This window comes from Lates calcarifer, linkage group LG2 (assembly GCF_001640805.2).
Source record: "Lates calcarifer isolate ASB-BC8 linkage group LG2, TLL_Latcal_v3, whole genome shotgun sequence".
Taxonomy (NCBI): Eukaryota; Metazoa; Chordata; class Actinopteri; family Centropomidae; genus Lates; species Lates calcarifer.
This window is the reverse complement of record NC_066834.1, coordinates 29322425-29334744: the sequence shown is the minus strand read 5'-3', so window position 1 is coordinate 29334744 and position 12320 is coordinate 29322425. Positions and strand designations below refer to the sequence as shown.

At 38.6% G+C, this 12320-nt stretch overlaps 1 protein-coding gene across 4 annotated transcripts in view; it reads right to left on the bottom strand.

Moving 5' to 3' along the window:
- Positions 1-12075, bottom strand: part of tcf12 (transcription factor 12) — a 72825-nt gene extending 60750 nt beyond the window's left edge. For 3 of the 4 annotated variants that reach the window (XM_018667920.2, XM_051078135.1, XM_018667921.2), the window contains exons 1-4: positions 11892-12074; positions 11005-11093; positions 10677-10749; positions 347-420 (exon numbers count right to left, since the gene is read on the bottom strand). In XM_018667920.2, the coding sequence (XP_018523436.1) occupies positions 347-420; positions 10677-10749; positions 11005-11076 (219 nt within the window). In that variant the 5' untranslated portion in view covers positions 11077-11093; positions 11892-12074. Of the gene's footprint in view, positions 1-346; positions 421-10676; positions 10750-11004; positions 11094-11891 lie in introns of all 4 variants that reach the window. The other variant, XM_018667924.2, reaches the window with a different exon arrangement.
- Positions 12076-12320: the final 245 nt, after the last annotated feature.

Below are 12320 nucleotides of genomic sequence, written 5' to 3'. Positions count from 1 at the left end.
TCAAATAACTGAGAAATGTCAGCTGATGTAGTTAAAAAAATCAACAGTGTGCTGGGACGACATCTGGGGGGAATGTCCATTACATGATCTCCCTTCCTAACAAGAAGCTCAATCCAACAATAATATTATATTACAGTAACTGGATTTCCCTGCCGACTGCACACAAATTTGGATACTTGGGGGGAAAAAATCTATTCCACCAGTCCTCTCTGTCACCGAGAAATATGTCTATCATAGTATAAACAACATGGCATTGTGAATGTACCACTTTGACGTAATGAGTGTTAAATGATGTGCTGTGGAGCAGAAAGGCCATTCAGAGGAGGTAAGGTGTGGGTCATCTTACCCGGGAGGACTCATAGGAAGGACTGGACTCGCCACCTGGGGCCCAAGATGCTTGGTTGGTCCGCTCATCCATACCTGTCAGAGAGAGAGAGAGAGAGAGACGCACAACTCAGTCCGCAAGTCCAGATTACTCCTATAGGTGGACGTACACGCAGTACATATACATTCTCTGTGCCTCACAGACACACACAGAAACACAATGAGGAAGATGTGAACAACTGAATCACAAAGATAACCTGCATTTAACAGGATGTCTTCTGTTTAAAACTGAAGTGTTTCACAGAGATGCATAGTAACCATCTGATGTCTCATCTCTTCCAGTCTTTCGTGGGTAATTTCCCTCTACTGCACATGAAGTGTGGACATTCCAAAACTTACAAGTGTTTCCCACAAGTTCCCTAAACATTACCTTGCAACACGCAAGGAACAATAACATAGTAATTTTTCCTAAGTTTAGTCTTTTTAAATAGTGGCAGGACAGGTGAAACAATTTGTTTGTTTATCAATTGGCAGAAAATTCATTGGCAACTATTTTTAGAATTAATTCCTTTGTGTCACAATTGCTTTCCCATCTTCTTAAACATGTGTATTTTTTTGCTTTTGTGTCTTTTATATCATTGTAAATTCAATATCTTTGGGTTTTGGTTTGTTGGTTAAGCAACACAAGATGTGAATATGTGGATATTGGACATGGTCATTTTCCCAAATTTTCCTACATATTACAAAAAAATATATTACTCAAAAAATAATTGTCTAATCAACTGCTGAAAATATTCTTAAAATCAACATTTAGTTGCAGCCCTAATTGGCAGCCAAAACAATATGTCTGGCCAGCAGCAAAAACAGAATTTGAATGGAAAACTTTGCAACCGTCGTTTTGTGGTCCTCAAAACCATGGTCTGAGGTCAAGAGCCCGAAATCCACTTGCTTTCTTCAGATGAAACCTGCACAGATGTTGGCAATGCTACAAATAATTAAAAGGGCAGACCTGTGTTATATCTAAGGTCTGATTAACATATCACTCCAGCACGCACGTAATAGTCAAAGTAATGTTATCTCCCCTGAAAACTGACATGACAGAGATGTGATTTTACAATTTAATTATGTTGTTCCTGTTTGGAAATGGAAAAGAAAAGTGACCCATTAACAAGAACTATTTTTAATGGCATCATTTATTTTGCTCTGCATGAACTGAAAAAATAAGCATTCCTCTATATACCTCAACGTAAAAAAAGGAACTTACAACTTCATGATTTGGCACTGGTGTACACCAGGCTACTTCCACACAGCTGAGCACTGAAATTTAATAAAAACTCATTTTTTAAGTTAAAAAAAAAAAAAAAATCAAACAAATAAAATCAATAACTCCAACCAAACTGCAAAGCCAGACCATCTGGCATATGTTGAAAAATATAATATCTGATCTTTACAATCTAATTTGTGTGATATAGTCAGTAAAAAACATTTGATGCCTCAATTGTTCCTGCTGTTTGAGACAATATTGTGTTGCGGTAACAGCCAAAGTCCCCACGAACAAAACATAATTGCAGAGCGGGTAAAACATCAACAAGTCTCCAAGTTATTGATCGCCCCTGTTGTAATTTCATCTGTCTCAGTAAAAATGCAATACCATTTGTTCATCTTCAATGTCAAATAAAGAAAATATCAGATTGAAAGAAATTGTGTATGCTCAGGAAAATAATAATATAGTAAGTAACAAACACAACTTTTCAATATTTAACATATTTCTAACCTTAAAATGGAACAAATGATTTGCAATGAGGTATCTCCACTCGGCAATAGAAGCTTAACAGAGCTCCTCAGAGACGTGATGGAAAAGTGGTATGATATGTTTTTGAGGTACTAGAAAGTGAGACAATGGCCAATTTGAGTTATGAATTTCACATTTTGTAGGAGCTGTAGATGCTAATTCTGTGGTGTTATCATACATTTATTTTCCGCTGTTGTGCCGCAAATAAATTCTTAGTCAGAAACTTCTCTCGTAAATCTAATTATATACTTAACCAGAAAGTCAGTGGCATTTTTCTAACCAGAACATCATGCTCCACTGAGCTGAGTTATACATGAGTTTCATCCTGACAAACATGATGTTTTGCTGCTAGCACACAGAAGATTCATTTGCTCTTCTTTGGTGTTTTTAGGGAAAAAATATAGTTAAAATATAGTTAATTTTCACTTTCATCATTTGGCTGGCTCATCATTATCATTCCAACAGTGGTACTTCTGTTAACTACTGCATGTGTTACTAATAACATATGGGTCCAAATTTTCTGAGTGTGACAACACTACTGTGGCCCAACTGAAGCCTTTCACACACTGAATGTAACAATGGTCAGTGTTTGCTCTCTGGGCCACTGGCTGTCATCTCGTCTGATTACCATCTCTTACCAGGGCTCAAGGGTCCCCTCTCTTCTCCTCACACAGACAGCCAGCACAATAAGATTACTCACTGACACAAGAGGCTGAAGGAAAGAAAAAAAACAAATGCACTGGCTATAATGTAAAGATAATGAATTAGAAGCACCAATGCTGCTGTACTGATGAAGGCTCTGTGTACAAAGATGTAGAAAATCCCCAGAGAGGAGAGCCATGCCCTTCTCATACACTGTTTAAAGCTGCAATAATCAACGTTGTTTTATTTTCACAGTGGATCAAATTAGTGTCAAGGGGCTTGCAGTGACAAACCCATGAATTATAAACCAACTCTGGAGCCCCACTGAGCTTTTTGGTCTCTTTTAGTTCACTGCTTGATGAAGCCGCACATTTACTATATGGTTTAGTCACAAATGTTTCCAGCAGCAGCAGCAGCAGGCAAGGCTCTGAAAACTCAAAGCCAACCAAATTGCCTGCAGACAAAGTCACAGACTAACTGGTGAACACACACTCAGTTGTCAGTTTAATATGAACACCCAGCTAAAACTAAAGCAGTTTAATATAACAGTCCTGCAGTAACTCCTACCTTCATGATGGTTCTAATGCTGAGTTTTTCTTGAAACAGCTTCAGAGAGGTGTCAATTCAACTTGATGAGAGTTTCAGAGGGTGTAGTTTGTGGTGCTGCTGAACTGTACACTGCCACACTGAGGGGTGTTTCTAATATTTCTCCTAACTATTTAAATGATTGAGGGAAGACTTAAGATCAGAAACACCATTCAGTTGTGGTTATTCTGTGATATTTAATAAGAGATTTACAAGAAACATAAAAATGTAATATTGCTGAACATCTGATGGGTTTTAATAATTTATGAACTAGTATATATTTGTAGACTCTAAGTACAGAATTACTCTGCTGGAAGACCAGGTGTGATATTTGCATGTTTGGTTACATTTTGGGTCCATTCCAAAGGAGAAGGGTGGGCCAGTGAAGGTTACAAAACAGATGAAAGATGGCCACACTGGAGGGAGGCGCACAAGGGACATTTTCATCCTGTCTTGCTTGGTCCCTGTCACCACTCACAACACTGCTTAAGGATTCAGTATTACACATTTACTACTGATGGAAACTACTGGATTCGCAGAGTCCAGGCCTACTAAAAAAAAACATTCAGCAACAACTAGAAAAACTATATTCAGCAATTTTACGACAGGCCACATTATGGATACACTTTGTATCCTTGAATGTCCTATAAGTGAGGTGACCCTCAAGAATTTTTAGAGCCTGCATAAATTAGAGACACACAAACTTTAAGTCTGATGAATTGGTCTTTGGCATAATATAAAACATGTCTGCTAAGTGCAACATGTCTCCTAATGCTATTTTTTAAGTTCCTGTGCTATGGCATGTTTCAGAAGAGTAACCTCTGCTATGTAGTACTCTCTGATTGCAGTCTACCTATGGGAATGAATAGAAATATGTCTGAGAAACAATGTGATTGAATGAAAAAAAAAAACCTGTGCTGAGAATGTGGAGGGCTGACAGAGTAAACACAGATGTTAGCTATCATAACTGACTGCTCCATTCTTACGGTCTCTGCTGGGTCATTCATAAACAGCTACACCCTCCCCGAGCCCCTAATTCAGTAAAAATTCATCCAACAGAAAGACTATGGCCCGTTTTTGTACAAATGGGAGAGATTTCAGAGATTCGAATGAAATACTCCTGGTGTAAGATCATGTAACGAGGCTGAAATGTTGCAAAGTGTCATCTTAGCGAACAGCAGGGAGGAAAAAAAGGCCAAATATCAGCTCATTTATTTATAATCTCTGTATAATCTCTGTAAACCAGTGACGCTGCCTCATCTCCGTATCCAATGAATAAGCAAGGACAAGCAGACCAACGCTGAGGAGACAATCTATTTTCTCCATATAGGGTGCTTTCACACGTAACCTGAACGGGTTTGGTCAAAGAGAACTGTGGCGAGCCGACAGTCAGCCTAATAATGCTCCTAATGCTCTGTCTCAGTTATTTCCTCATGGTGACACCAGGGAACAATAATAAACACATAAGACGGCACTGGCACTGATGATGTCCAATCAATGAGTTACCTGTCCAACTGTCTGACTGTATGTTTATTCCTCTTAGGTTTTTTGTTTGTTTGTTTGTTTGTTTGTTTGTTTGTTTGTTTTGGAGAAAGTCTGTGTGAGCACAAACTGGACCAAATGAACCAAATTACTGGTGTGAAAAGCACTGTAAGCACATCACCAAAGCATACATTTTAAATGATCTACCTACCAGTGTCTTTACTGTTGTTGATATCAATTAATACACACATAGAGAGCAGAATGATCTTTGTTTGTTTGTTTGATTCATGAAAACTGGATCTGTTTATCATTTGGCATAAAAAACCTAACAAGACGTTTGGTTTTATTTATTCAAAAGTTGAATTGTATGGACAGAGAGAGACAGAAATTACAGATAAAACCAATGTAGCTCTGGATAATACAGAAACTTACTGTAAAACACAAGCTACAGCAAAGTCAAAAGCCCCACCCCCCAAAAAACATGCTCGCAATACCCAAGATGTGAATCAGGCAAAACAAGGCATTACATATTTACAACAACTGCAATTACATCAACATTTAAACTGGCCAAACAATTTCACTAAGGACATACAGTGGAGAAGACCAAATATAAACAGAGAAATCCAAATGGTGATTTAATATGCTTCCAACATTAAACTCAAACATTTTTAAATACCTTTGAACACAAGCCTCAGCTTGATCTAACAGCTGACTCTGATAGAGGAATCTATAAAATCCAATTCCTCCTGGTATCGAATACTTCCCGTCACACAACAACAGCTGGCAGCAAAACTACAAAAAAAAAAAAAAGAAAGAAAAAAGAAAAAAACTTCTGGTCCGGACGGCATCTTGAATGAAACGAGAAATGAGAAATGTCAGTCATTTCAAAACTAGTCAACCTGATTCCCAGCACAGATTATTTCTCGTTATTTCCTGTGACCCTGTGTGTGCAAAGCCCCTACCACACAAAAAAAAACATATTGAGGATCATTATATATGTGTGAGAATATGTAAATGTATGTGTAACTACTCCTTGAGCTCGAGCTCGGCAGCAGTCTAATGAGTTTAAGATGAGCTTCCTAAAAGAATCTAATATTTTACACCTAAATTATATCAGATTTATGCCACAATGTTTCACAACAAAAGTTTTAATTGACATCCATGTTAATGTAAACAAATCCAAAACACACTCCTGTTTTGTTGACTTTCAGAGAGCTTACTGCTTTACGTGGCAAAAAGGGTTTCTGTTTAAAAGCACTGAGAGCAGAGCTAATGGTAAAACCGATGACTGCCTCAACTGGATGTATACAAATAATGAATGTGAACCAAACAGTTTCCACAGGGACACAGGGTCAAAAGGGGTATTTGATGTCTCAGCCTTCTATTTCTCTGTAGAAATTACATTAACTTCCCTGTCGTTTAGAGCAATATTAAGCTACAGGTCCTAAATCCCTGTATAAAGAGGCAACACTCCTATTCAAAGAGAGTCAGAGAGAAACAGAGAGGGAGAGAGAGAGAGTGACTAAAGACTGTCAAACTGCAAGTCACAATACTGACTGAGGCACATATACACACACGTAACTATTATCATTTATGGAAATGGGCCAGTATAAGGTACAGTCAAGACAAACAAACATACAGAAACGCCACCAAAAAACAGACGACAAGACAAAAGAAGAGTTGCCAGGATAGGAAATGTATGTCCCGTGCATCTCCAGAGTTACTATACAGTAAATGTCCTTATAGCACAAACCCGTCTTTACACAAATGTGGTCCAGAGCTGTTCAATGACTGTGCTTTAGTAAAAGTATCTTAAGCAGTTCAAATAAACTGTACACTGGGCCACACTCACAGGGTTACACACACCAACTGTTGAGTTGCACCAGGTCTGTTTTCTTTCTGATATATTCACTAAACTTAAACAAATTTACAATAAGAATTGCAAATGCATTTTTTTAACCAATTTTTTTTTACCATTTTTCTAAGGGACAGACTTAGATGGTGTGGTTTCATGTGCTGGAAATGTTAACTATCTCATGTTTTCATATTATATCTTCCTTGTAAGGAGCTGACTGACTTATTCAATTTAACCTAAATTGTTATTTTACTGACGAAATGTGAAACTGTCAAGAAAGATCATCATCATCAAAATCTGTGAACGAATAATTTGATTATTTCTAACTAGTGTGAGAATTGACTCACATCACACAGGGCTGTGGCTCAGGCTCTCTGTTGTGACAGGCTTTTGGTTTTACTGACTACCTGGAACTCAAACTGAAGCACCAGTGAGGCTCTTTGTAGCTCTGTCCATCAGAGAAACGTTGCACAGTTTTTTTCTGATTTATAAAAACAACCTGCTCCAGCTGCTGGTCACTGCTAACAAATGTACCACTACATACCACTAAATGAAAACTCCCCCATTTGACAGTAGCCATCCACTGCTCCACACTACACTAAAGACTCAATGGCCTCATCAAATTTGCATCATCAACACAGCTGGAAGGGAGAAATGATGAGTCTCTGTTGCAGCCACTTTGGCTATTTTTTTCTCCAACCCATCTTTCTCTGGCACACTTTTGAAGGGTCTTGCTGGTCCCACTCTGCCTCAATTATCTGGCTATGCCCAGCTGAGATACAATAATCCAAACTCTCATTCCCTGCAATTTCCACACTTGTGTCTGCACACTCACTTGCCTTATGTTCACAATCACTTATGTCGGTGCTTCTTCCTCCACCTTGAGGATCAGAGACATAGGAGCACTCTAGGCTGAGAGGAGGAGGAGGGATTTAACCCGGTATAGGCCTGATACACCTTAAGGTGCAGCAGTTCATTTTGACATCTTCATCTCTTATATGATGAGTTTTACAATATATGGCAAGGTGTCAGTGTGACCACTTTTCAGCAGGAGCACATTTACATTAAAATGGATTCAAGCAGATGCAGACCAAATTTAGTTTCTTGAAATTATAATCCACTCCAGGAGTCAAAGTTATGCAGGCGCCTGATGAAAAAAAAAAAAAAAAATCATGGTACATTTAATATCTGCAGTTTCTTCAAGTTACTGGCACTCTGGATCAAGATCAGCCACAAAAACACTAAAAACTTTGAAAGAATGTATTCAGTTCCATTCCTCTTATGCCCAGCACACATTTCTTTTATAACCACCAAACTAGGAACAATTAAGCAGTCAGCAACAGGGTTTCAACCAGGATCCTCAAAATCTGATTTACCATGGGCTCTACATTCAGACATTTGAGGCTGAAAAACACCGCAGACCAAAAGCCAAAGCATTCAATTATCATTGTGTTTGAATTGAATAACACTGTCATTTTATTTTCAGTTCAAAGACAAACAGGATACTGATCATATCTAAGAATAAACAGATATGCAGATCTTGTTCATCTGTGGTCCCCTTACAACAAAATATATCCACCAAATATCACATTTCATGAAATGATCTGATCTTTACGGCTGCCTTCTAAAACTAATCAGATACAAATGAAGTTTAAACTGCTGACAATCCACTATCGCCTGGCAAGTTCTGTGTTTTTAGCCCATTTGAGACAATTGATATCTGAAGAATATAAAATAGTATAGTTGATTTTTACAGAAGATATGGTTATTATGAAGTGGTGACATATGTCAGAGTATTTTATAGTTGAACAGAACAGATTCCTTTTTACAAACAAAATAACTAACAAAAAAATTACAGGAAATTATTTAAAAAATGTACTTATAAATAATAAAGTCATTAATTTGAATGAGGCTAAGTATCTTGTTTGCAGTCATGTCTTAATTTATTTCTTATTTTTTGCTGGAAGTGGTACAAAACAGCAGCCGACATTTAGACTTTGTTACGTGTATAAAGGACAAAGCTGGTCACCAGACAACAAACAGCAATGACAATGAGCTTTGGCTGTGACACACATTTCTCCTGACAGTCTCCAATTCTTTTCTAGTCCACACAAAAAAGCACCATGCTGATTTGCTGCTCTATTTTGGAAGTCACTGAGTGCAAGGCCCAGGCTAAAGGTGGCTGTCCACACGATGTCCACATCTTACTTTATTTGATCATACAGCACATAGCAATGCCTTCTCAATACAACACATGGCTAACATCAGTGTTTGAGATTGCACTTGGCCGTTGTACTCGTACACAGTCAGTATACAGTCAATGCAATCTGGTTTTGAAAAATGCGTACTGTTCTGCAGACCAGTGAACCTTCAAAAATTTCATTATGTATCATCAGTGTGCTTTAGATATGACACAACAACCTGGCTTGTGAGAACATTTCATTATCCACAATTTGAAAATAATCAGTGAGTTACCAGTTTATTAGATATGTATAGTCTAAATCAATCCAGTAAAAAAAAAGCCCCTGCAATAGTTCCTGTCTTTGATACGTCTGTGTGTTTACAGTGGCTCAGAAAAAAGCCGATTCAACTCTACGGTCATTTTAGAGGCTGCAGTCAGTGGTGGTGTACATGTAATATTTCATCCACAGGTTAATAAAAACACCTTAAATGTAATTCTCAAAAAAACAACAAGGCATCTCAAAAGCACCAATGATGATGTCTGTAACCTCTCTGTCATTAACACATAAAATTAACATCTCGGTTTGACTAGAGTTTCCTTGTCATTTGTTTTACTGAAGACACACACACACACACACACACACACACACACACATACACACATACACACAGCATCCTCCTCACCTCCTCACTTCAATGATTAGGTATTCTAAAATTAATCCTCACGACTCCATAGTTCATGTGTGACAGCCCTGTTCTTGTTTCTTTGTCTTTTTCCTCAGTTTCCACTAAATGTGTGTCTTTCGTTTCACAGATAACCGACTACAACGAGGCTTTGTAGATGCACACAAAACATGCTTTCAGAAAACATAATGCTTGATTGTTGACTTTCTCTAGTAGCACATCAGACAATAGATGTGCTTCTGATTAATGTCCCGTAGCGTTTATAAGGGAAGAAGCGATCCAGAAGCAGGGAATCTGAACTCTTGTTATCACAAAAAAAACCATCCACAAACTTGTTTAACAATAAAGATGCTCACAGATAACATCATAAAGGACCAGTAAAGTTTGGAAAAGACAATCCAATGTATGTGTGTATATGTGGGACTGAGCTATTATCAAACTGCCACTTGGCAAAGAAAAAAAACACAGAGAAATAACTTGATGAGAGGATTTCCCACAATCCCATTAAACTACACTGCATTTCACAAGCAGCTCCAGCACTAATTGTATTCACAAGAATCTCATTCAAAAATATTTATTAATCGCACTGAAATTTGCCTCCAACACACCTCACAGCAAATCTCAATAAGAACATACTGTGTTGTTTCTGTACGCACTTGCTGCACTGACAACAACAAACCTTGATCAAAGCAGCCAAAACATGCCTGATTTATGCATCTGACAGTAAGATGAAACATGAATGACATTCACTGTTATTACACCGCAGTGGTAATTAGCTCAATAAAACATTTACACATGTCTATGGCCCACATCGTGCTTTGTTCCACATCTTTACTACAGCGCTCCGCTACAATTCCAGGTGGGAAGCTCATGTTTCAAGCACCAGATGTGAACAGCACACACACAAGCGTCACACAGAGGAGGGAAAAGAATCGCATCTAAGATTGGAAACTAAGACCATTTTCCTTCAGCCTCCATTTATAAATAAACCCCAACACCGTTTAAACAAAGGCAGAAGTCAGTAAACAACTGATTTTTGTGTGCGCAGTTCAATGAGTCATGCAAGCAGGACTAGAGAAAGACTACATATTAAGAGGGTTCACTGAAGTATGCTGAGTGAAGGGGTCCTACCTGATGCACTGAACTGACTGCTTCCAAGTGTGGTGGGCCTGTTTTTCCCTCCGCTTACAGGTGGCGAGAACATCTGAAAAGAGGAATATGAACATTTTTCTACAATTAGAGCAAAGACTCAACTGGGTAAAAGAAAACATTCAGATTATCAGTTACAGTTTTATTCTAAAAGAAGCTCGTGATTTAAAAAAAACAAAAAAAAAAACAAGAGTAGCTTCTAAAATCATACAGTCAGCATTGATCAATTAGTCCTTCTTTTAGCCTATTAGGTCCTCACACCTCTAAGCCCTCAGAGCTGGAAAAAAAGTGAAATGAAAAGCCATCATACCGCACTAAAATCCAGCAGGTCACTTAATTCCTTGTCTGTTCCGAGAGCGGCAATCCGCTGCTGAGGATTCATCCTTGCGGTCTAGTAACCTGGAGAAAACACAGTGCATCAGGTCACATCTTGGCTGGTTTATTTAACGGCGGGGACTAGCGCCACGGGAAATGACTGCCACGAGAGGTATTTGTTATGGATGCAGAATAAAAGGACCATCACTGTGAAGTAAAGTTGGCTCTGGCGTTGCATCATATACAGACACTGACAGTGCTACCACATACTAATTGATCAAAAGTGCTGAAAGATTTTGTTCACACATTTATTCTTTCCAACACTGCCTTGATTAAAAGGAGATAATAACACCGCTGCTAGGAGCTCTGAATGGATGGCACAGCTCGTCAAAGCCAGGACCTGCAGCATCACATTATTGCAGTAACAGTGTTCCTCTGTAATAACACCGCATGCTGCTGGTGAGACATTTTCATAACTCGCTGATGAAGCTTTCACTGACGATGTAAATGTCAGTGATTTGTGCGGCAGATTTTCCAAACATAACGATGGTTATGTCAGCGGAGGCACCTAACGTCACTTAGCTAGCTGGCTAACGCTAGCTGCAGTTACTGGTTCATATGGACTGAAAATAGCTAGCGAACTGCAACCAGCTGCAGCGGTTTCAGTCCGTGTTCACAGTAGTACAGAGAAGACCCTGCCTTTGTAACGACTGAAACGTAAATTACACACTGGTTCAAGGCAAGTAACACAGACAAACAAATAGTGCAAAAGACAATCTCAATCCCCCGCTCCAGAGCACAAAACGCAATAATGGTCTTTCTCAACTCCCAACTTCTTTCACAGGTCCGAAAGCTTTTGGCAAACTCCCACTAATATTTTACCTTTTTTCCGATTAAAATCCCGACTAGGGTGATCTGGTGAAGGCTCACTTTCTTGCAATACGCCACAAAATAGCGAAATATTGATTTAAACAGCAAAATCTGGGAATATATCCTCTATATATATCAGTTACGAGTTTCCCTTAGGCAGACATTTTTGCTTTGCAAAAGCCTCAGCACCACGATGACATTGGTTATTGTATCCCTCCGCCGAGCGCAGTGACATGCTGGTCCCACACAGCGGGAGATGCTGTGGGAGTCAGCACACACTGTCCTGGGCTACACAGATAACACCACCCGCATCTACTTTATTAGAAGAGATACCACATCTAGTTTATTCTAATGGACTACAGTGTCTCAGAAATATTTACATTTGAATACATGAGGAAATGCAACATAGTTAATTGATTTTAAAGAAGTTATATTTTGTAT